This window comes from Cherax quadricarinatus, chromosome 40 (genome assembly GCF_038502225.1).
Source record: "Cherax quadricarinatus isolate ZL_2023a chromosome 40, ASM3850222v1, whole genome shotgun sequence".
In the NCBI taxonomy this organism is placed as follows: domain Eukaryota; kingdom Metazoa; phylum Arthropoda; class Malacostraca; order Decapoda; family Parastacidae; genus Cherax; species Cherax quadricarinatus.
The window spans coordinates 3,842,056-3,868,348 of record NC_091331.1 but is presented as its reverse complement, the minus strand read 5'-3'; the positions used below and the strand labels follow the sequence as shown (position 1 = coordinate 3,868,348).

Below are 26,293 nucleotides of genomic sequence, written 5' to 3'. Positions count from 1 at the left end.
TGGAGTTCATTACCTTTGTAAATTGTGAGTTCATTACCTTTGTAAATTGTGAGTTCATTACCTTTGTAAATTGTGAGTTCGTTACCTCTGTAACTTGCTCAGCTATCAAAACTTTGGAGTCCAGTCCCTGGACCAATTATGTACCTCTGTAATCTTTTGACTACCGCCCACAGGATGGGTATGGGGTGCATAATAAACATATTAAACTAACTTGACGTGCTTTATCAAGTGCGGGTTCCAAACAGGTGCTGCATACTCCAGTATGGGCCTGACATACACGGTGTACAGTGTCTTGAACGATTCCTTACTAAGGTATCGGAATGCTGTTCTCAGGTATGCCAGGCGCCCATATGCTGCAGCAGTTATCTGATTGATGTGTGCTTCCGGAGACATGCTCGGTGTTATACTCACCCCAAGATCTTTCTCCTTGAGTGAGGTTTGCAGTCTTTGGCCACCTAGCCTATACTCTGTCTGTGGTCTTCTGTGCCCTTCCCCTATCTTCATGACTTTGCATTTGGCAGGATTAAATTCGAGAAGCCATTTGCTGGACCAGGTGTCCAGTCTGTCCAGGTCTCTTTGAAGTCCTGCCTGGTCCTCATCAGATTTAATTCTCCTCATTAACTTCACATCATCTGCAAACAGGGACACTTCTGAGTCTAACCCTTCCATCATGTCGTTCACATATACCAAAAATAGCACTGGTCCTAGGACCGACCCCTGTGGGACCCCGCTCGTCACAGGTGCCCACTGTGATACATCATTACGTACCATGACTCGTTGTTGCCTCCCTGTCAGGTATTCTCTGATCCATTGCAGTGCCCTTCCTGTTATATGCATCTGATGCTCTAGATTCTGCACTAATCTCTTGTGAGGAACTGTGTCAAAGGCCTTCTTGCAGTCCAAGAAGATGCAATCAACCCACCCCTCTCTCTCGTGTCTTCTGTTATTTTATCATAAAACTCCAGAAGGTTTGTGACACAGGATTTGCCTTCCATGAATCCGTGCTGGTTGGCATTTATACTCTTGTTCCGTTCCAGGTGCTCCACCACTCTCCTCCTGATAATCTTCTCCATAACTTTGCATACTATACACGTCAATGACACAGGTCTATAGTTTAGTGCCTCTTTTCTGTCTCCTTTTTTAAAAATAGGAACTACATTTGCCATCTTCCATACCTCAGGTAGTTGCCCAGTTTCCAGGGACGTGTTGAAGATTGTGGTAAGTGGCTCGCACAACATATCTGCTCCCTCTCTAAGGACCCACGGGGAGATGTTGTCCGGTCCCACTGCCTTTGAGGTATCGATGTCCCTTAGCAGTTTCTTCACCTCCTCCTCGTCTGTATGTATGTCGTCCAACACTTGTTGGTGTATTCCTTGCTGGTGTCCCCATCTGGTCTGTTCCCCCAGAGTCCTTCCTGTCTCTACTGTAAATACTTCCTTAAATCTCGTGTTGAGCTCCTCACATACCTCTTGATCGTTTCTTGTGAGTTCTCCACCTTCTTTCCTCAGCCTTATCACCTGGTCCTTGACTGTTGTCTTCCTCCTAATGTGGCTATACAGCAGTTTCGGGTCAAATTTGACTTTCGATGCTATGTCGTTTTCATACTGTCGCTGGGCCTCCCTCCTTATCTGTGCATACTCGTTTCTGGCTCTTCTACTAATCTCCTTGTTTTCCTGGGTCCTATGCCTCCTGTACCTTTTCCATTCTCTGTTGCACTTAGTTTTTGCCTCCCTACACCTTCGGGTAAACCAAGGACTCGTTTTGGTCTTCCTATTATTTGTTTCCCTTGGGAACAAAACTTTCCTCTGCCTCCTTGCACTTTGTTGCCACATATTCCATCATCTCGTTTACTGATTTTCCTACCATTTCTCTGTCCCACTGAACCTCCTGCAGGAAGTTTCTCATACCTGTGTAGTCCCCCCTTTTATAGTTTGGCCTGTCCCCTTCAGTTCCTGTTACCTTCTCCACTTGTAACTCTACTATATAATCAAAACTCAGAACCACGTGATCGCTAGCTCCAAGGGGCCTCTCGTAAGTGATGTCCTCAATGTCTGAACTGCTCAGGGTGAACACAAGATCCAGTCTTGCTGGCTCATCCTCCCCTCTCTCTCTGGTTGTGTCCCTGACATGTTGATGCATGAGGTGTGTGTGTGTGTGTGTGTGTGTGTGTGTGTGTGTGTGTGTGTGTGTGTGTGTGTGTGTGTGTGTGTGTGTGTGTGTGTGTGTGTGTGTGTGTGTGTGTGTGTGCGTGTGTGTGTGCGTGTGTGTGTTGCAATCATTTCCCAACAGTAAACAAGGCTACCTGTGCCATGTCTTACCTAGAGGGTTATTCGGGGGTCAATGCCCCCGCGACCCAGTCCTTGACAAAGCCTTCCTTTTAAAATTTCGAAAGATGTTAAACTTCGCTCCTGTGGCAGCTTGCTGTGTGAGTGAACGTTGAGTCAGTTAACGATAATTTACATAACTAGTTATTTGACCGTTTGCGAGTAACATTTATTTAGTATAATTGTTCATTAATATCATAATGTAAATACTGGATATTTATAGTACTTGTGTATAAAAAAGGTAGATATTACTAAAACGTCTTAGGTTAGAAGTTATGGGTGTTAGTGAACGGATATCTGCGATATGTATGGATTATCGTATATATACATCGTGAGGTGTATGCATTATAGACGGGTTAAGGTATTCTTGTCTGGTGGTGAAGTGGTTACATGTAGCCTGAATGATCCTCGTGTAGTCGATAGGCTTTACAGTTTAAGCCAGATTTACCGCCCTGATGTCAACGTTTAGTCACCGTTAGCCGAGGTGAGTGAGCGTCAGTGTGATCGTAGTTTTGTCAGTGATGTGTACCACTGTGAGCGTCAGTGTGATCGTAGTTCTGTCAGTGATGTGTACCACTGTGTGATCGTAGTTCTGTCAGTGAGGTGTACCACTGTGTGATCGTAGTTGTCAGTGATGTGTACCACTGTGTGATCGTAGTTCTGTCAGTTATGTGTACCACTGTGTGATCGTAGTTCTGTCAGTGATGTGTATCACTGTGTGAGCGTCAGTGTGATCGTAGTTCTGTCAGTGATGTGTACCACTGTGTGATCGTAGTTCTGTCAGTGATGTGTACCACTGTGTGATCGTAGTTCTGTCAGTGATGTGTACCACTGTGTGATCGTAGTTCTGTCAGTGATGTGTACCACTGTGTGATCGTAGTTCTGTCAGTGATGTGTATCACTGTGTGAGCGTCAGTGTCATCGTAGTTCTGACAGTGATGTATACCACTGTGTGATGGTAGTGCTGACAGTGGCCTACACCCAGCGGTCTGGTACTCACCCAGGAAGTTATCAATACTAGTTACCAGGATATATTGCGGTTCACCTGCCAGTGATAAATTATTTTTGGTTTTCTCATAAGAGTAGAGTTAAAAATATTTAACAACTTTTAGGACGTTTTGCATATAATTTTTTACAAATATTTTTTTTTTTCATGCTCTTATGTCTTAAATTTTATTTAGAGTTTTTTGAGGTGACATTTTTATACCCCTCAGGTCTTTTCAGGTTAGGCCTACTTAAGTAGGTGTGTGTGTGTGTGTGTGTGTGTGTGTGTGTGTGTGTGTGTGTGTGTGTGTGTGTGTGTGTATTCACCTATCTGTGATTGCAGGGGTCGATTCCCAGTGTGTTATCCTTTCATATTTATTGCTGCGAAAGTCGAGTCCCAGCTCCTGGCCCTGCCTCCTGCCACTTGATGGAACCACTTCCCCTAGCCTCCTGGACTCTGTCATAACTATTCTTAAAACTATGTATGCAGCCTGTCTCCACTACGTCGTCGTCCAGGTCATTCCATTATTTGACCATCCTGAGGTTGAAGAAATACTTCCTGACATCCCTGTGACTCATTTGTGCTTTTAACTTCTAATATTAAGTCATTATACATGCGCGCGGGCACACACACACACACACACACACACACACACACACACACACACACACACACACACACACACACACACACACACACACACACACACACACACGAGCTGATAGCCAACAGTCCCGGAGAGAAAATGAGGATGATTTGGTAAATATGACTGTCGTGCAGTGATCCCCTCCCATCACCTCTCCCATCACCCTCTCCATCACCCTTCCCATCACCCTCCCATTACTCCTCCCATCACTCACACCATCACCCCTCCGAGCATCCTTCCCATCACCTTCCTCATCACCTCTCCTATAACCGTTCCCATCAATCCTCCCATCACTTTCCCCATCACCCTTCATCATCTCTTCCAGCACTTCTACCATAATTTTTACATCATCCCATCTCTCTCTCTCTCTCTCTCTCTCTCTCTCTCTCTCTCTCTCTCTCTCTCTCTCTCTCCCTTTCCTCCCTCCGTGTAAACAGTAACCCAACCTCTCTCCTGCCTCGGGACATTAAATGGTCAGATATGTCCATTTAATGTCCCAATAGACATAATATCGGTGATGGTCTGGGGTGATGACTGCTCCAGTCATCACTCGCCTTTTAGTCACAATTAAGGCCTCAGAGATCAGAATCTTTCTTAAAAGCTCGTCTCATTAACTTTCCCTTCAAGGTGAAAGTTTTCTCCCATTTAACTTTCTCTTTTTCTCTCTCTCTAAAACAAGAGATTCACTGAAAATGTTGCGTCCTTTTAATTTCCCTCTTCACACAAGAGTCTCATTTATTCAGAAGTTAATTGCATATAAAAATCTATATTGGTTCACACTCTTTTATTATTAACTTCAGTTTTTTTTTTTTTTACGTATTTCTCGACGGTAATTTTTAATGTAATTCAGAACTATGAGAATTCTCAAATGAAACAGATGTTCTTGTTGATGCGGCAGTGTTATCCAGCGGGGGCGGGTAATACGAAGAAGACATTCTCTGCTCAGACGTTGTGGTGAGAGGTTGTCAGCTGCTTCTCCTCAGTCCCGACACCTGGTGGAGGAGTTTTTACATCAACAATGGCGACTGCGTTTCGCGGGCGTGTTAATACTGTTTGTATTCAACTAACACAGGGCTCTATCACCAGCGAATCAATGAATGTGTTAATGCCAGCAATCATTCGTGATACATATGGCATTCAGCGTTAATCCTTGTGTGGCGTCGCCTTGAATGGAACTACACGGATCTTCGTCAAGTTTTGTGACACAGATGTACGAGAAGATTGTGACCCAGTACCAGGATATAAGTAAGCAAGTCACCCCAGCAGTTTCTGTCCAGTTGCATGACGTTTCACGGTACTGTATGTGGGGACGTGTGCGTAACGTGCCTTTTGAGGCTAATGAAGTTGATATATGTGACGTTTTTGAACGTTATGGGAAGATCCACCTGGTCACCATGGGTAAGTGGTCTGACGGCCACTATGCTGGTCTTCAGGAGGGGTCATTTACGTTGAAAATGTCCCTGCGTCAGCCGATTCCTTCGTACGTGCACCTGGAGGATTTTCGTACCCAGGTGTACGTGACGTATCCTGGACAGAGAAGAACTTGCCGCCTCTGCGGCGCTTTGGATCACATAGCGGCTCAATGTGTTCAGCGCCAGCCGCCCTCGGGGCGTAGTCGTCGTCCTGACGGCGAGGTACCCCGTCAGGCTCCTGAAGAAGAGGTTGTCGAGGACTCGCCGCGTCTGACATCATGGAGTGCTGAGGTTGATCGGGCCATGCTACTAGAGTCATCTTGTGTGACTCTACCTGGGACTGCCTCCCTTGACGAGGTGGAACATGTGAGCAGTGAAATACCTCTAGCAAGAGAGGCAGGAGATATGGAGGCCGACATTGTATCTGCGTTGAGTGACATATTAGCATCGCATGAGTCTGATTCTGTGCCGTGTGTGCCTTTGTTGAAGGTTTCTGATGAGGTGAGATTATGTGTGGATGAGGCTGATCAGATAGCTGAAGTGCGAGATTTGGAGAGTTCGAGGGTTCATACTGTTGAGGCTGAAATTCACAAGGAGTACACTCCAAGTACTGACATGTCTGAAGATGCTGTTTCTAGGAAGCGTGCGGCTACGCCGTCCGACTCCGATGATATCTTGACCCCTGGACAACGTTCAGGGAAGAAGACGTGGTCGGAAATCACGGGTGGGGGAAGGTCGCGCGAGTCCAGGACAGCAGGTCAAATCTCAGGGATTGCCAAAGGTGCGGGAAGTGCCTTGGGTGCTTGACGACGCAAAGAGAAAAAGGGAGTGGTAGCTCCTAGAGGAAAGCCACCTTTAACATAGTTAGGTGTGTAACTATTAATGTTAATGGTATGAAATCTGTCAGAAAGTGTGTGCAAGTGCGTGAGTGGTTGAATCGTTTTGCAGTAGATGTGTGTTTTTTGCAAGAACATAACCATAAGGTAGGAAGTTTGTTTGAGATGGATGGTTATGACATTTATGTGACTCACTCCAGACGTCTGAAAGGTGGAGTGGCTGTGTTGATAAAAGCGACTAGCCCGTTTGTGTTGAGACATTGGGAGGAAGGGGGGGAGGGTCGCATAGTGCGAGTCGTGGGGGATTGGGGTAGTAGAAGGGTTGGTTTTGTAGGGGTATATGGGCCGGCTGAACATGATGTTAATATTAAAAATACTTTTGTTAGATATGTCTTAGTGTATTATTTGAGGTCCCTGCCGGAAATTACAGTGGTCGGTGGTGACTGGAACTGTGTGGTGCGCCGTAAAGACGTTGAACCGACTTATGGGCGTCTATGGGAGTAGACTCTTGGGAGGGGTGGGATTTAGTGTGAAGGTGGGATGAGGTTGTGAAGCCTCGAATTAAGGATTTTTATGTGCATCGGGGTAAGGAGGCCACTCGCATGGAGTATGGTTTTCTGAGGTATCTGGAGAGTCAACTACAACAATGTTATGCGCAGGGAGAGGCATCTTGGGTTTACCCAGTGGATGAGATTGATGCTCTTAAAGAACAAATCCAGGTATTGAAAAATAAGATTTTCGATGGGGTGCGCATTTCGAGTGGGGTGGAAGAGGCTTTGTGGGGTGACAAACCGTCTGCTTGTGTCTTACGAAGTCAGACACAAAGACGAAAGGCGACTGACATTGTGAGTTTAGCGGTACAGGATGAAGTTGATGGGTATAGTGAGGGACAGGTCTTAACAACAACTGAGGGGATAAGTTTTTATGTTGATACTTGGAGTAAGCTCCAGATGCAGAGTAAAGATGTGAGTGAGCATGCAATACAGGAATTGGGGAGAGGAGTACATTGCGAGTTAAATGATTATGATCGCCTTCTCATGGGTGGGCCTATATCTGAAGCAGAGGTGTGGGAGGCACTGCAAGGAATGAGTAAGGGGAAGGCACCAGGCATTGATGGCATCCCTTGTGAATTTTATATCAAACATTGGGAGGTAATACGGACTTTTATGGTTCGTTTACTCAATGCGATGAAGGAGGCGGGGGTGTTAGGTCTGTCTCAGCGTACAGCAGTGTTGGTCTTAGTTAGGAAATGTGATGTACCGTTAGCGATTAAGGACTACCGTCCCATATCGTTGATGTGTAGTGACTATAAACTATATGCGAAAATTTTGATGAATAGAATTAAGAAAGTGTTTGATAAGGTAATCCATAAGAGTCAGTTTGGTGTGCCAGGTAGGTCAATGTATGATGGTCATGGGAATATCAGGGAGTTTGTTGAGGAATGCGGGGTGAGGGGTGGGGGTGGTGTTTTGGCTTTAGACTGGCGAGCTGCTTTTGATAGTGTGGAAAGAGAGGTTCTGTGGAAATTTATGAGATGGCAGGGTTTCGGAAATGAGATCATCATGTGGGCCCGTTCATTGTACAATGGAGCGGGATTTAAAGTACACGTTAATGGGAAGTTAGGTGTTTTTGTACACTTGAGCAGGGGCATTCGTCAGGGATGCCCCATGTCTCAAATGCTTTTTGCATGTATGCAGGACCCTTTTTACTGGGCTGTTTGTGCACGGGGAGTAGAGACATCGTGGGGTCCGAGTAGTGGTCGACCGACCCTTGTGGGTTATTACATTCACGAGAGCAATTGGGTTTCGTTGGGAGACTTGTTGACATATTTGGCAAGGCTACAGGGATGTGTGTTAATAGAGAAAAATCGAAGATTCTAGAGTTGGGGGAGTGGGTGGGGGATGGGGCGGATGCAGAGGGGTGGACTGTGGTTGATTGTATCACTATATGTGGTGTTCATTATATGCAGGAGGTCGATCAGATGAGGGCATGTAATTCGGGAAGGGTTGTAAATAGTGTCTTGGGACGCTTAAATAGTCTACGGCAGCAACATTTAACCCTGCATCAGAGGGCGGTGGTCATTAATGTCCTGATTTATAGCAAAGTATGGCATGTTGCTGTACTGTATCCTCTGTTGCAGGGGGACGTCAAACGTCTTTTGCATAGAGTTTATCGATTTTTGTGGGGTTCAGGTTGTGATTGGCTCACAAGAGCGGTGGTGGAGACACCAGTGCATCAGGGAGGGTTGGGTCTCATTCCTCTAGAGCAGTGGTTCCCAAACTGGGGGTAAATTACCCCCTGGGGGTAATTTAACCATTTTTGGGGGGTAATGGAGGGCTGACAGAAAAAAGTTATGAATTCTGAAAATCAAGAAAACAATGCGGTACCCGGTATGAGGATTATTGTTAACTTTGTCTTAGTATATAAAGTTGTAAAGTAAACCTATTATAAGTAAGTAATAAAGTTAAACCAAATAACAATAAACATCAAAAACTAATATACAGTATTAGAAAAGAAGAAATATATAGCTAAGTGTGTGGAAACCCAAAAGTATTTTGACAAGTATGCTTCAGGACAAAAGTCACTCAGTAGCCCAGATCGACCTGTCCAGTACGCGTCACTCACTTCCTGAGGCTGCCTCTATTTCACACTGTCAGTTTATCTGTGAGCATCAGCCGAGGTAGACATAAGCTGGTATGTATGTGTACTGCCCTGTGCAGTATATAGTTAGTATTTACCCACTGTTACTGTGAATTTGTAGCTATTATTAATTTTATATATAATGTATGTGTGGTTCTTACGTTTTCAATGGTTTTGCTAGGATTAGCAGAGTATGCGAGGCTGTATACGTTCACGTTTAGCCATATATATCAATAATAACAACATTTTGTGAAAGGGGTAACATACTTTATGTGGCATGTTAAATTGGGTAACAAGCTGAAAAAGTTTGGGAACCACTGCTCTAGAGGCTCGTGCCATGGTATGTTACTTGAAGCCTGAAGCGTCGTTTTCTCCGACTGGGTGGGATGCATGGTGGGTTAAGCGAATTGTATAACGACCTGCGCAGGTGGTGGGGAGGGAGGAATTTAATTAGGTGCGACACGATGCTCCGCGGATTATTGCGCATGAGGGAAGTGCGCTGTGTAAAATTATGTACCTTAGAAAGGGCGGGTATGGAGAGAGTCGTGGTGCGAGTTGAAGGATTGTATCCCATGTATGCGTGGGGTGATATATGGAGGCGAGTTCAACAGTTGCGTCTGCCTGCTCAAGTACGGGAAGTGGTTTTTAAATTTTTACATGGAATCTTGCCGTCCGGGGTGGTGTTGTATAATAGGCGTTTGGAGGAAGACTGGGGTTGTCCGGCGTGCGGGATGGAGGAATCTGCTTTTCACGTTGTGTATTTCTGTGAGACTTTAGGTATGGAACGAGAGTGGTTTAGTAGGGTTTTGCGTTTGGTGGGGGGGGGGAGGTTTGTCGGTGCTCCGAGCGTTGAGTTTTGATGTAGGTGGGGTTGACTTGCATGTACAACGTGCGGTGTCTTACGTAGTGGCCGATTATATTTTCGTGTCATGGGCTATGAGGCACGTTGATGGTAACAGTAGAATTAGGGTTTTAGCGGGGACAATATATAGGACAAAATGTCGAAACAGGTTGGTATATGAGGGGAGATGGGAAAGAGACTTCCCGTCTGAATATAAAGCCTTGGAGTTACGAGATTTGAGATAGTTATGGGTGTTCAGTGGGTAATCTAACGGGCTGGTCAGCTGTGTCTAATTGTGTATGTCAAGTGCGTGAATGTTTTGTGTTCTCCGTGTTTATGTGCGTCTCCTATGTGACGGTGACGACGATATATCTTAAGCCTTTGTATATACAGCTTTTAGGAATGTTTTCCGTCATTTAGGCCTCAATAAGTCATTGGTGTATATTTTGCATATGGTGTGCTTCCTAGCACAGTTGAACGTTTTCTTATTTCCGTTTATACTTTATGCCGTGTTCGTGTGCTTTTCAATAGTATATGTATCTATGCAAGTGCTTGTTTTTCTGTAAGCTGTGATGGAGCTTGAACTATATGTGGAGGCAGTATTTTTCAATGTTTGCCTCTCGTCAGTGTATAAGTTCACTTGTAGCTGCTTGTATTGTCTTTTCTTGTATTTATTTGAGATGTCAAATATCACAGTGCAGTTTTGTTTTGTTTTATTATTATATTTTCATTTTTGTGAATTGTAGTGTCATCTTGTTTCCACCTTTGCACTGTAAATGCCTATTCTTAGTCAATGATAATAACCCCGTGGTAGTCGCCCAAATTAACGTATTGTTATGCTCCTTTAGGCACCTGAGTTCTTAGATTAAGTCTTGGATACGTTGTGTGTTGGCAGGCGGAAGCCACGCCTAGTTATATGCCAGATGTAGTATCATGTTGTATAATACGTGATTGCTTGTATATGTGTCATTTTGTGTGCTTTTTTTTGTCACATTGTTTTTGTATAGTCTTTATATTTTCCAGTGTTTTGATTTTATTATTTCTTATACAATGATAATCTTGTTAGTGTCTAGTATCTCGTTGACATATTAATTGATGCAATCATATATATTTTGTACCTGAATGTTAAATAAAATATAAAAAAAAAAATACGAAGAAGAAGAAAGCATATTGGCCGTCTCTTGCTCCCTCGCCGTCCTTCCAGACGAAGGCAGCCATCATGATCCAGTGTTTGTCATCGTCAGGTGAGAGGACACGGAGGCAACTAATGTGACATCTCTCACACTAGTTGCACCTGTGTCCATTTACCTAACATTTTGTCGGTAATTCTGATAATATTATTATTGTTTGTCACTGCCTAATAGATGTTTGTCATCAATTTTCACCTCTTTTGATTCTCAGAGATTCGTGTTGTCTTTTGACGAGGCTTCCAGGTCATTATAAGCTTAATAGTAATTTATAATGAATTCTGACGTGACTACCAGTTCATTATAAGCTTAATAATGTAAATTTATAATGAACTTTGACGTCGTTTGAAGCTCATTATATGAACAGTTTTTAAGTTTATTATAAGTTTAATGTTTGCAATTCATAATTTTGCAAAAATGGTTTAAAAACCGACAAGTTGATAAATGAGACACTTAGAAACCGTTAAGTATTAAATTAGCCTCGGAAATTTCATTATAAATATTAGAGACGATGATCCCAGTAATAACCATCAATAAACGAGGTTAAACAATTACAAATAGATGGGACTGAGAGCTAGAGATCGCTTGGGCAACCCCAACGCAATAATTACACCAGCTGCCAGCTGAATATTAGAATGACTAAAGCTAAGCTGGTTTATCACATAAAATTATAATTAAGAACATTAGAAAGGAGGATCACTGCAGTAGGCCTATTAGCCCATACTAGGCAGGTCCTTCACAATCCATCCCACTATTAGAATATTTGCCCAATTATCGCATTAAAAATCAGCTAAACTCGTACGGGTCTTTCAGCTCTGTCTACATGTTACTCTTAAGTGTGTATGCAAGTGTTAAGTGTCCCGGAATCCATTGTAAGTTAGTGTACAGCTAGGTTTAGGTTAGGTAAGGTTTGTCAGGAAACAGGACAAGTGTTTCCTGACGCGGGTCTTAGTCATATGATGACCCGCAGTTGGAACTTTTGGTCATTTGACCGAGACCTTCCACTGGCTTACCTTCCACCACTTTAAAAATTATGGTTATAACCCTACCCATTAGAGTGCTCCTGTGTTACAGCTGTTCTGATTTTATTGATCTCAAAGTTAAAAATTAAAGAATAAGCTGTGTTAATTTTTTCGAAACTGAAAACAAAAGTAACAATATAAGTTAGAATCTTTATTCTGCCTGATAATAATATTACGTAGACCGCTAGGAAAGATAAAAGTGAAAAGATTTCATATATTTTTGGTTTGTCTTAAATTTATTCTTAAAATTGGGTGTAGAGACACTCTGCAGGGATATTGTATCATCCAAACCACAGTTGTCAGAACTAAAAGATCTACATTATTATTTTTTTGTGCCATATGAAGAGAATCGTTAAAAGATTTATCAAGTACATTGAATCCAATACTGCCAAGGTGAAAAAAAAAAAAGTTTCCAGATTCAGAAACTCATTTTCGCAGTTTCATGTCTGCTACTGCTTCTTCTTTCTTTCTTTTTCTCCTTCTTTTTCTTCTACCTCACCTTCAGGAGACATGCAGTGTATTTATTTTCCTGGCTGGTTCCTTCTTTACATTATGAATGGTGGCGAGGTCCTTGTCATCAACTAGGCAACTCTTAGACCTCAGTTTTCGACACATAAGACTGATCAAAAACATCATTTACCAAAGGGCTTTACATCCAAAAAAGACTAGAGCTATGCTTCCCTTCCACTGATCAAAACTACTTCCTATTTCCAAGGCGCTGCTATGACTCTTAACATGTATAACACTTGCCCGTGAATATAAAAATAATACTCCTCTGTGCCCTTGTGATTCAGTTATATATATGCACGTTTACTGTGGTTCTGGGTTCCCGGGTATTTGCCTGAGAGGGGCTACTCTGTTTAATGGCTTCCTTATCAGTAATGTAGCTCAGGTTGACCGCTCCACCAGAGGTTCCTGGTTTAGCTGGCTTCTGTGGCATCTCTTTGAGTTCCTTCTTCTTGCCCCTCAGTAGCTTCCTGTTCACTCCTGGACCTGCAAGTGTGAGAATGGAACATTTTAGAGACGGGTTTCATAGCTGGATTATATTCTTTTTCATCGCTCACTGGTAAATGTTGTAGGTCCAGACGCTGCTGGAATTAACCCCGCTACCTTGTTTCTCAGCCACCTTCATTGCTTTGATGTCAAAACTGGACTCTCACATATGTGAGCGCGCATGTAGACACACACACACATACGCACACACACACAGATGGAGTACAGTCTAGGGGGCCAGAGACTACAAACTTCACTCAAGGAAAAAGATCTTGGGGTGAGTATAACACCAGGCACATCTCCTGAGGCTCACATCAACCAAATAACTACTGCAGCATATGGGCGCCTAGCAAACCTAAAAACAGCATTCCGACATCTTAACAAGGAATCGTTCAGGACCCTGTACATTGTGTACGTTAGGCCCATATTGGAGTATGCAGCACCAGTTTGGAACCCACACCTAGCCATGCACATAAAGAAAGTAGAGAAAGTGCAAAGGTTTGCAACAAGACTAGCCCCAGAGCTAAGGGGTATGTCCTACGAGGAGAGGTTAAGGGAAATCGACCTGACGACACTGGAGGACAGGAGAGATAGGGGAACATGAAAACGACATATAAAATACTGAGAGGAATTGACAAGGTGGACAAAGACAGGATGTTCCAGAGATGGGACACAGCAACAAGGGAACACAGTTGGAAGTTGAAGACACAGATGAATCACAGGTGTGTTAGGAAGTATTTCTTCAGTCACAGAGTAGTCAGGAAGTGAAATAGTTTGGGAAGCGATGTAGTGGAGGCAGGATCCATACATACCTTTAAGCAGAGGTATGATAAAGCTCATGGTTCAGGGAGAGTGAACCAGTAGCGACCAGTGAAGAGGCGGGGCCAGGAGCTATGAATCAACCCCTACAACCACAACTAGGTGAGTACACACACCACACGCACACACACACACACACACACACACACACACACACACACACACACACACACACACACACATACACACATACACACATGCACACACACACACACGCACACACACACACACACATGGAATATGTGGCAACAAAGTGCAAGGAGGCAGAGGAAAGGTTTGTTCCCAAGGGAAACAGAAATAATAGGAAGACCAAAACGAGTCCTTGGTTTACCCGAAGGTGTAGGGAGGCAAAAACTAAGTGCAACAGAGAATGGAAAAGGTACAGGAGGCATAGGACCCAGGAAAACAAGGAGATTAGTAGAAGAGCCAGAAACGAGTATGCACAGATAAGGAGGGAGGCCCAGCGACAGTATGAAAACGACATAGCATCGAAAGTCAAATCTGACTGTATAGCCACTGCTGTATAGCCACATTAGGAGGAAGACAACAGTCAAGGACCAGGTGATAAGGCTGAGGAAAGAAGGTGGAGAACTCACAAGAAACGACCAAGAGGTATGTGAGGAGCTCAACACGAGATTTAAGGAAGTATTTACAGTAGAGACAGGAAGGACTCTGGGGGGACAGATCAGATGGGGACACCAGCAAGGAATACACCAACAAGTGTTGGACGACATACAGATGAGGAGGAGGTGAAGAAACTGCTAAGGGACATCGATACCTCAAAGGCAATGGGACCGGACAACATCTCCCCATGGATCCTTAGAGAGGGAGCAGATATGTTGTGCGTGCCACTTACCACAATCTTCAACACGTCCCTGGAAACTGGGCAACTACCTGAGGTATGGAAGACGTCAAATGTAGTTCCCATTTTTAAAAAAGGAGACAGAAAAGAGGCACTAAACTATAGACCTGTGTCATTGACGTGTATAGTATGGAAAGTTATGGAGAAGATTATCAGGAGGAGAGTGGTGGAGCACCTGGAACGGAACAAGAGTATAAATGCCAACCAGCACGGATTCATGGAAAGCAAATCCTGTGTCACAAACCTTCTGGAGTTTTATGATAAAATAACAGAAGTAAGACACGAGAGAGAGGGGTGGGTTGATTGCATCTTCTTGGACTGCAAGAAGGCCTTTGACACAGTTCCTCACAAGAGATTAGTGCAGAAGCTAGAGCATCAGGCGCATATAACAGGAAGGGCACTGCAATGGATCAGAGAATACCTGACAGGGAGGCAACAACGAGTCATGGTACGTAATGATGTATCACAGTGGGCACCTGTGACGAGCGGGGTCCCACAGGGGTCGGTCCTAGGACCAGTGCTATTTTTGGTATATGTGAACGACATGATGGAAGGGTTAAACTCAGAAGTGTCCCTGTTTGCAGATGATGTGAAGTTAATGAGGAGAATTAAATCTGATGAGGACCAGGCAGGACTTCAAAGAGACCTGGACAGACTGGACACCTGGTCCAGCAAATGGCTTCTCGAATTTAATCATGCCAAATGCAAAGTCATGAAGATAGGGGAAGGGCACAGAAGACCACAGACAGAGTATAGGCTAGGTGGCCAAAGACTGCAAACCTCACTCAAGGAGAAAAATCTTGGGGTGAGTATAACACCGAGCATGTCTCCGGAAGCACACATCAATCAGATAATTGCTGCAGCATATGGGCGCCTGGCAAACCTGAGAACAGCATTCCGATACCTTAGTAAGGAATCGTTCAAGACACTGTACACCGTGTATGTCAAGCCCATACTGGAGTATGCAGCACCTGTTTGGAACCCGCACTTGATAAAGCACGTCAAGAAACTAGAGAAAGTACAAAGGTTTGCGACAAGGTTAGTTCCAGAGCTAAGGGGAATGTCCTATGAAGAAAGATTAAGGGAAATCGGCCTGACAACACTGGAGGACAGGAGGGTCAGGGGAGACATGATAACGACATATAAAATTCTGCGTGGAATAGACAAGGTGAACAAAGACAGGATGTTCCAGGGAGGGGACACAGAAACAAGAGGCCACAATTGGAAGTTGAAGACACAAATGAGTCAGAGAGATATTAGGAAGTATTTCTTCAGTCATAGAGTTGTCAGGCAGTGGAATAGCCTAGAAAATGACGTAGTGGAGGCAGGAACCATACACAGTTTTAATACGAGGTTTGATAAAGCTCATGGAGCGGGGAGAGAGAGGGCCCAGTAGCAACCGGTGAAGAGGCGGGGCCAGGAGCTAAGACTCGACCCCTGCAACCACAAATAGGTGAGTACACACACGCTCTCTGTCTCTGTCTCTGTCTCTGTCTCTGTCTCTCTCTCTCTCTCTCTCTCTCTCTCTCTCTCTCTCTCTCTCTCTCTCTCTCTCTCTCTCTCTCTCTCTCTCTGTCTCTCTCTCTCTCTTTCTCTCTCTGTCTCTCTCTCTCTCTCTCTCTCTCTCTCTCTCTCTCTCTCTCTCTCTCTCTCTCTCTCTCTCTCTCTCTCTCTGTTTCTCTCCACTTACCACAGAGGGAGAGCAACACGGGAAGGAAGACGAGGCCGTGGTAGGCGCCGAAGAGAACCATCCCGAGGTACATCCTGAAGTAGAAGACACGGAAGATCTGTGACTGTGCGAATCCCAACACGACGATCCCAACGAACTTGGTGAGTGTGATGCCGGAGAGTACCTGGGGGAGGTGAGACGGTGAGAGAGAGAGAGAGAACATGGGAAAAAGCTCTCCATCTAAATCGAGACTATCTGCCGAGAGCTAACTCCATCCTAGCTAGCTCTAATTCTGTCTAGATAACCGAGATTAGGATAGTTTAGTAGAATAACAAAAAAAGGCACAATACCGTGACTGGAACGATACACAAATAACCCGCACATAAAAGAGAGAAACTTACGACGACGTTTCGATCCGACTTGGACCATTTACAAAGTGTGACTTTGTAAATGGTCCAAGTCGGACCGAAACGTCGTCGTAAGCTTCTCTCTTTTATGTGCGGGTTATTTGTGTATAGTTTAGTAGAATCAGTAACGGACGTGAAAGAGTAACTCTCGGGGAAGAAGCAGGAAATATTGAGGGGTGATGAAGGGGATCGATCAATACCTAGAAGTAATAATGGTGAAGAATGGGAAAAAGAGGGGAGTAGAAGTTTGTGAATCACGCTAGAGCGATGGTATAGCACCACACACACACGACTTATGGACATTTCTCATCGCACATGCCATACGAACATGTCTCATTACGCAAGGAAACAAACTCCCTTTAACAGAGGATTGTATCACGTACCGAGGATCCCATATTAGCGAGAGCTTCTCTAGCACGCTCCACCCTCGTTATCTTGACGGAAGTGGCGAAGGCATGAGTAACGTGGCTGCAGAACTCCACTGAAATGCCAATCGCCTGTCAGGATGACAGAGGAGTCTTTTAACTTGGGATATTTTTGGGCATTCAGCCTTTTTTTGACACTAGGCAATTCGGCAATTTGACCTTTTGGTTAATGGACATTTTGACCACTTGATAGATTTATTCATTGAACATTTTGGTTATCGGACAAATGGATGAGCGTACTGACCATGACGAGGTTGACCAATGAGACAGCATTGAGGGAGATGTTCCACCAGTACATCATGCCCATCATGTCGACGATGATCATACTGATGGTGACTAGGATGATAAGGGAGGAGATGAGGTCCAAAGTGAGGGCGAAGGTGACAGCGAAGACGGCGCCCACTGAGATGCCAAGACTCGTTCCTGCGTCAGCCCACATCGTCAGGTACTGTTCATAGTACACGTAGAAGATACTGTAAAAGAAAGTGGGAAATGCTGAAGGAGATGAAGGAGGCTGTTAGGGGAAGTGTAAGACGCTGAAGGAGATGGTGGAGGCTGTGGGAGGAAGTGAAAGATGGTGGAAGCTGTGAGAGGATGGGGAAGATGGTGGAGGCTGAAGTAGAACGGGGAAGATTATAAAACACGAAATTTCCTTGGGAATATGAGTCGCATTTATGTGAAACATTAAAACCCAGAATGTCACCATCTGTACACTTGAACACTCAAAAAATCACCACATGCGTATCTAAATATTTACCCAGAATTTCACCAGCGGCGTACCTAACCATCTAGAACATCACCACATGCGTACCTACACATAGAGAATATCACCACATCCGTGCATAAATACCAGGACTATCACCATATGCATACCAAAACATGCAGAATATCACCACCGCATACACACCTGTAAGGAATGATTTCAATATCACTGGAGTAGTTGGACCTCTGTTGAAGATAACCTGTCATGTAGTCAGAGAGTTTGTAGGCCCAGTCCAATGCTAGAGTGAAATCTTTAGAGGTCTTCAAGATGCTATGGTAGGTCATGAAGTAGTTAGCACCTACGTAAGTTTCACTACCATCGTCCAGGACCTCGACAGCGCCACCGTAGGCTGGGTGGCCGGCGGAAGAACACGCTATCCCGTGAGGGTTGTCCATTAAAAAGTCTTCCAGGTACTCCATGAAGAATTCAGGTTTGGGCCTTTGGTTCACGAAGTCATCTTTTTGAAGGCAGGTTCCTACGGCATCAAAGTCTAACTGTGCTGGATTAATGAGAAGAGTGCATTTGTTATAACAATGTACATTATATATATAAATACGTATATAGGCATATACATACATACATATCCTGAGGAAAAGGATATGTAAACGAGATAAACACTGTTGATAAAACAACATCTGCATTTTGCACACATAGTTGGATCTTAGCCGGCAATGGGGTTTAAACCTTGTCAACTACACGAAAGTCATTTAGGTTGCATGTAACGTGTTCAACATCATTCAAGAATAGTTTAATTCCTAAAGTAGAGATTAAAGTAAACTCTCGGCATATATGATGTGAAGTGACTGGCCGTCGGTTCAGAGTGTTCACACCTACCAGTGTTTAACCTTTAACCGGTTTCGAAGGCCCTACCTGAAAACAAGCTACCCACCTATACAGCACCATTGTGAAGGGAAGGTAGTCAGTTTTAATCCAGGGAAGGGAAGGGTACCTTCCATTTCTTAGAACAATGTCCTTCTACTGACATGAAGCTACCTTCCCTGAAAGGATGAAGTACCTGAACTGTTGATGAATTCTCCGTTGCTGTCGAGTCTGCAACAAGCTGTTGAATAAAATCCTGTGTTGGGACCGTCATACAACCAGGTGAGGTACTGCCCCAGCCATGACATCGCCCCAGACGCCAGGTAGGTTCTGTTAGAGAAGTAGGTAAATATTGTACGGAATGTAGGAAAGCCCTAGTAAAAAATTAATAATTTTTGTACCAAAAGAACATTAGAAAACTTGCCTAACTTTACTATAACAAGACCAATTTAATTTAGCCTAATGCAATGAAATATATTTTAGATAAGTTTACAGTAATTTAATAATAAACAGAATGGAATATATTTTTTTCATTAGGTTCAGAATGATTTTTGCGGAATTACTGCATACACAGCTATTTAGGCCAAAATCTTAAGTTTTACCTATTCGGCACGACGTATATATATATATATATATATATATATATATATATATATATATATATATATATATATATATATATATATATATATATTTAGTGAGGCTTCTAGGCACCGTCGGCGTCTGAGGTCTGGTTCTGTGAGAACGAGTTGTGCCTCATTCCAGTGCATCAAATGCCCCGTGGAGTCTCTGTGGAGGACACAGGGCATTTGATGAACTGGAATGAGGCACAACTCGTTCTCACAGAACCAGACCTCAGACGCCGACGGTGCCTAGAAGCCTCACTAATCGCCGTCACCGACACTATAGAACGCAACACTGGAAACTACAAAATTTAAAAAACATTGGCATACATGATACTTAAGCACCACCAACCCAACAACACAGGAGTCACATGATTTCATCGTCTACCCGTCCTCATCCCAACATGACATTCCTCAGGTCACGTGCGTCACTCACACCTCACTCTCCGCCTATATATATATAATGTCTTTCTACCTCTGTATGTTAGAAGTGATCAAGGTTCCAGGACCGAAACGTTTTCTAATAAATATGTCATAGTGTTTGCTTACGTGTCTTTCTAAACCACACACACACACACACACACACACACACACACACACACACACACACACATATATATATATATATATATATATATATATATATATATATATATATATATATATATATATATATATATATATATATATATATATATATATATATATATATATATATATATATAATCTTTATCTTGAACTCGTGGCACATTCTGAGGAATCTTTCAAAGATGGTAAAAGCCACTAGATGCGGCAGATAACGTACTCATTAGGCTGAAGGGAGGACAGAAAGATCTGCTGTGTTATGGAATCCTCGTAGCAGCCGGAGACCTGACACACCAGGTTCTGCTCGTGGATGTCGCTGTAGTTGTAGCCTTCCTTCATCACGAAGTAGACAGGAGGGCCGACGGAGAGATAGTCGTTGAGGTACTGTTCCGGGAGGAAAGAGCGATTGAGCTGTGATTTCTTCAGCGCCCCCAAGAGATAGGTTATGAAAGAATAAAAGCTAGATACCGAGGCTGGAAGTATTTATCGTCTAAGGATTATCTCCAATCATTGGAGATAAATGAATAAATAATGTTTCGATCCATTCTGGACCAATATCAAGTCATTATTCGATAATCACCTCTTCCATTTCCTCCTTTCCCTTTCTCACTCTACATTCATCACCATCCTCCAGTCATTCTCCACCGCTTCCTCTCCTTCTACCTCAGCCCTTCACTCTTCTCAGTCTCCCTCAACCAGCTCACCTTGAAGTACTTGATAACATAAGAGTCCTGTGGCATGGATAATTCTTGTTCGAGTCCTACAGACAACTTCGGAGACACGGAGACAGAAGCACAGAAGACACCCAGGGTAAGCAGGCAAATCAACACTCTCACCACGTCCTTGCAAGACAGAAACATAAAAACAATAAAAAAAATGAATTTATGCGAAGCTCTATATACGTATGGTTCATGTATTGGATACTTAATCATCTTTACTCTAATCGCGAGAGAGACACAGTAGCATTCAGTGTACTCTAACACTGCTCTTGTCCCCATCCTTGGCAAAAGGTAAACACGTGTTATTACTTATGAAGGTAACTTATTAGAAGGTTAATAAATATGACAAGAATGATTGTCATTAATCTGTGATATGACAACTTGTACACACTGATTATTATTATTGTCATTATTGCCTTTATTATTATTATTATATTATTGACTCTTATAAGTTAAGCGCTCCTTTTTTATTATAATTATTATTATTATTATATACTTTACCATGATGACTATTATATTCAATATTATTACTGTGCACCCTGGGAGGCTTGCTGGACAGCAGGAAGGACAGGAAACACAGGCACGCCATGGCCTGGAGAATGAAGGGAGCGTACTCGTGCTGGAAGGTCTAATAGCATACCTTGAGAATGAAGGAAGCATACTCGTGCTGGAAGGTCTAATAGCATACCTTGAGAATGAAGGGAGCATACACGTGCTGGAAGGTCTAATAGCATACCTTGAGAATGAAGGGAGCATACACGTGCTGGAAGGTCTAATAGCATACCTTGAGAATGAAGGGAGCATATACGTGCTGGAAGGTCTAATAGCATACCTTGAGAATGAAGGGAGCATACACGTGCTGGAAAATCTGATAACATATACTGGATTCTTTGCTCTCTCCTGACTTCTTACTTCCCTTCACGCAACACAGCACGTCCCAGCGGTTATCCTGGGCACGCAAGATACAAGAAGAGAGAGATATACTTAGCATCTTGCGAGAGAGACAACATGTCCCTCGATTTAAGGTATTCAACCTGTGTACATTTCATAATAAACTAATCCTCAAACCTGCATCACATATTTAGCCTGTGATACATCTTATAAGATATATATCTTCAATTATAGATCGTGTATTTAACCAAAGTACCATGTTCTTAAAATAAAAATAAAAAAAAAATCTTCAAACAGGGCCTATTTATTCGGCCTATACTGCATCTTCTGGAGAACAGTAATTTATTCATACAGAAACAGAAATTGTTAAGACCAGACCAAGGTTCATTTTGTTCAAAGGAGTGAGTTAATTTTTTTTCATCATTCTGACGTATCGTGACAGTACCAAAAAATACAAAACAAGTGATAATGTCAAAAAATATTATTATTATTATTATAATCAAAAAGAAGCGCTAAGCCACAAGGACTATACAGCAAAAAAATAACTTATAAATTCATTTAGCTAGATAATTAATATTTTCATGTGAGCTAAGACATAAATCATCTTTCTGGTATTAAAGATGGGAGAGGAAAGAAGTATATCATGAAGCTAAATGACCTGGCCGTTCCCTGGCTAATATATGATTTGACCTCGGTTATCTGGCCTCGTCTTAACTGCGTGAGATATACTCTACTAAATGCACGAGTCTTATTCAACATGACTAAGAACATAAGAAAGAAGGAACACTGCAACAGGCCTACTGACCCATGCGCAGCAGGTCCATGTCCCTCATCCCCCCGGATTAGCCCATTGACCCCCCCCCCCGGATTAGGTCTCACCTTAACTCGGTGGGCATCGAGGGACATGAGAGCCACAAAGCAGGTCATCTGGAGGAAGAAGTCTATGACCAGGGCCAGGGCGGCGTAGAGAGCGAAGGCATACACAGCAGGCATGTCAGACAGACCACCTGACACAAGCAATTCATTAAATTCTCTGGAAGAACTATTAGCAATGCTCCTGGTGATGCGTTATTATTATTATTATTATTATTATTATTATTATTATTATTATTATTATTATTATCAGTAGTAGTAGTAGCAGTAGTATTATTATTGTTATTATATTTTTATTTGCCTTTGAAATTTTCAGCGCGCAGAAATTAGACCAATTTTAGATTCTGAAGATAGTTGAAGAATCCTTCGAAATTACAGAATTTCGCACGACTAACACTTACTGAGAACAATCAACATTTACACTTATCTGACTCTCCACTCAACCAAGGTGACTAACTCACCCAAGAAGAAGCAGAGGGCCTCAGCGGAGGTGGAGAGGAGCATGGAGGGAGCCACCTCGGCTACAACTCTGCCGATGTGATCCTCGATGGTCTCCCCAGGCTCGCGGGGCTGTCTCTGCCAAGTCTGCACTAGGATGAAGATGTTGTCTACGCCCACAGCCAGCACCAGGAACGGGATCACCTGTAAACTAAGACTGTTCGTCTTGCCTCACAGTTTACTGCCGATTCGCACGCTTGGAGATAATTCTCAAGACGAAGTTTCGGTCCATCCTGGACAATTTCCAAATCGTTACTTGATCCAGGATCGATAGAAACTTCGAATAAGGATTTATCTCCAATTAGTGAATAAACTGGCAATTGAAGAATGAGGCACTTGCTCAACATTTCGGAATCTTTATTGAGGAAACGTTCCACCAGCCACTTGCTTCCGTAGTCCAATACAGAGAAAAACGGTGGAACTTTTACACAAGTGTCTCATTCTTAACTTGTCGCTTTTCTAAATCATTTCCATCACAAACTGACAATTATTCCAGCCACCATATTGTGACTCTTATTCTTTTACGTGTTACTTGGGCCACTGCAGCAGAGGTCTTCTTGTAAAAAAATATGGTTATGCCAACAAGCCGTGGATAAACACACTAATGTAACTCAGCACATTTATTAAAGGAAACGTTTCGCCACGAGTGACTTCTTCAGTCCTACTAGGTCCGAAACAGCCACTGTGTGTGTGTGTGTGTGTGTGTGTGTGTGTGTGTGTGTGTGTGTGTGTGTGTGTGTGTGTGTGTGTGTTTGAATAACCATTTCAAATTTACGGTCATTCCTTATCAGTGATTATTTAGAATATTATATGATCCCTTATTAATACCAAACTCTTATTTCTACGTTGTATTATTAAACGACAGATTGTATACACCTGCCCGACCCCTCACCTGCCTGCCCCTTCACCTACCTTAAATCTCACCTGCCTGCCCCTTCACCTACCCTCCATCTCACCCGCTCACCGTGACAGACACTTCGACTCACCTCAATAACAAAGAGTGTGGCAGGAACGCCCACGTAACCGTAGAAGCCGAGGGAGGCCACCACGGAGAGAAGGACAAGAATAACTCCGCCCAGCGCCAGAGTCATCTTACTCTCGATCTGTTGAACACCAAAATCACTGTTATTGTTAATACGTTGAGCGGAAGCGCTAAGCCTTCAGGGGCCAGACAGCGCCTGGAGGGAGAACATGGAAGGTAATCAGATTCGATCAAAGGATAGAGGGGTGGACACGAAGCGTATAGAGATAACCATCCCAGAAATCAAGCAGATGTATGCATAAGCATCCCAGCCTCTCTAGTGCTTCTCTAGTAATAATAATAATAATTATTATTATTATTATTAATAGTCATGTGGCAGCGTTACGCCCGTAGGGGTGCCCCAATTTCTTAGATCAAGAAGAATTCTTTGACGTCAAGGCAACCTCCCCTCCCCACCCACACCAAACACCTTCCTTCCTTGAAGGAACTTCATCCCAGTGAGTATGCAAGAAGAAATGCTGGAAAATATAAAGGATCTTGATCAAAGAAATTCGAGTTACCCCCCCCCCAATCCCTTCCCATTCCTTGAATTAAACATAATTGCTTCCCATTATTTAGGTGATCTATGACACTGAGGATTAAGTATTTCTCCTGAAATATAGTAATAATAATAATAATAATGTATACGATAAATTTCTAAGCACTAGAGTAAAACTGCCTAAACTTACTGATTTTATTGAAGGCAAATAGTATAAAATACTGACACGATGAAAAAAAAAAAAAAAACGCGGTGTAATGCGAAGCTTTATTGACCACGTTTCGCCGACAAAGTGTGGGCGAAACGCTGTCAGTAAAGCATCGCTTCAAACTGCACTTATCTCTCTTTTTCACTAGATTTTAGTGAACTAACCAAGATCCTGCGACACTCTGAGGACATGTTCCCCAGGGAGAGAGTGATGTAGATGAACATGAGGAGGTAACTGATGAAGATAGTGAGGGCATCGTTCACACTCTCCCTCACCAACTCATCTTGTATGGCTCTCTCAGCGCTGTAAGCGATGTCCATGTGTTCGGTGATGTCTTCATCCATCGTGATCTCCTTCATGAATTCCAGGAACCTGTCACGAATCATTTTTTTTTATTTCGTAAAGTATACATAAGGGGGATTACCAACAGACCCCTGGCTGTCTTCAAGACCACTGGCTGTCTTCAAGACCCCTGGCTGTCTTCAAGACCACTGGCTGTCTTCAAGACCACTGGCTGTCTTCAAGACCACTGGCTGTCTTCAAGACAACTGGCTGTCTTCAAGACCACTGGCTGTCCTCAAGCCCTTGGCTGTCATCAAGACCACTGGCTGTCTTCAAGACCACTGGCTGTCTTCAAGACCACTGGCTGTGTTCAAGACCCCTGGCTGTCTTCAAGACCTCTGGCTGTCTTCAAGACCACTGGCTGTCTTCAAGACCACTGGCTGTTCTCAAGACCCCTGGCTGTCTTCAAGACCTCTGGCTGTCTTCAAGACCACTGGCTGTCTTCAAGACCTCTGGCTGTCTTCAAGACCCCTGGCTGTCTTCAAGACCCCTGGCTGTCTTCAAGACCTCTGGCTGTCTTCAAGACCCCTGACTGTCAAGACCCCTGGCTGTCTTCAAGACCCCTGGCTATCTTCAAAAGGGAGCTGGACAGGCACCTAAAGTCAGTACCTCACCAGCCGGGCTGTGGTTCATACGTCGGTTTACGTGCGAGCAGCAGTAACAGCCTGGTTGATCAGGCCCTGATCCACTGTGAGGCCTGGTTATGGATTGAGCTGCGGGGGCGTTGACCCCCAAAACATTCTTCAGGTATATTTGATCAGGCCTGATCCACCGCGAGTCTTGGCCACAGACCAGGCAAGGGGGGAGGGTCACTGACCGCCGAAAACACCCAGGCGGGTGAGTTGGCGCAAGGAGCGTGGCTCAGCGGACATGCGATCGAGCCTTTAACGCTCATTCCGAATGACCCCATGCGGATTTAACGCTTTCCGTAAAGTATGGCAAGCTCTCTTATGAAGCTCCTGTACACAGTGCTACTTTTTTGACAATTACGATTGAAAAAAACACATCGAAAATTAATTAGCGTGTGGAAAGGTCTTGATTGTACTCGTTGTTCGATTTTTGGATGAGCTTATGAATCGTATGAAAAAACTCACTTTGTAAAGATTTTCTTTATAAGCGAGTTTACTGTGCGATGACGATATTAATAATAATAATAATAATAATAATAATCAGGAAAGTTTCATTAATGAGATACTGCAGTCTGAATTATGGTACTTGCAAGAACATCATAATTATTTCAGATATGTTCTCAAGGCGAGAAGACGAAGTGAGGGATAAAGTCTTGCAGTTCCGAGGTTTTCCCGGTGCTTGAAGCCACCATGGTTGTGTTGCCTAGTCCAGGGACCTCTCAGGGCACCTGCCACTCGTATGGGAGAAACTCTTT

The 26,293-nt window shown here is 43.5% G+C and overlaps 1 protein-coding gene across 1 annotated transcript in view; it reads right to left on the bottom strand.

Annotated features, from left to right (window-relative positions):
* Positions 1-12,101: 12,101 nt before the first annotated feature.
* Positions 12,102-26,293, bottom strand: part of LOC128687358 (NPC intracellular cholesterol transporter 1-like) — a 37,651-nt gene continuing 23,459 nt past the window's right edge. The window contains exons 13-25 of the mRNA XM_070092639.1: positions 24,732-24,939; positions 23,826-23,942; positions 22,803-22,983; positions 22,348-22,475; positions 21,410-21,526; positions 20,563-20,700; positions 20,079-20,242; positions 18,847-18,980; positions 17,976-18,330; positions 17,313-17,541; positions 17,027-17,140; positions 16,258-16,420; positions 12,102-12,886 (exon numbers count right to left, since the gene is read on the bottom strand). Of these exons, the coding sequence (XP_069948740.1) occupies positions 12,684-12,886; positions 16,258-16,420; positions 17,027-17,140; positions 17,313-17,541; positions 17,976-18,330; positions 18,847-18,980; positions 20,079-20,242; positions 20,563-20,700; positions 21,410-21,526; positions 22,348-22,475; positions 22,803-22,983; positions 23,826-23,942; positions 24,732-24,939 (2,251 nt within the window). The 3' untranslated portion in view covers positions 12,102-12,683. The remainder of the gene's footprint in view (positions 12,887-16,257; positions 16,421-17,026; positions 17,141-17,312; positions 17,542-17,975; positions 18,331-18,846; positions 18,981-20,078; positions 20,243-20,562; positions 20,701-21,409; positions 21,527-22,347; positions 22,476-22,802; positions 22,984-23,825; positions 23,943-24,731; positions 24,940-26,293) is intronic.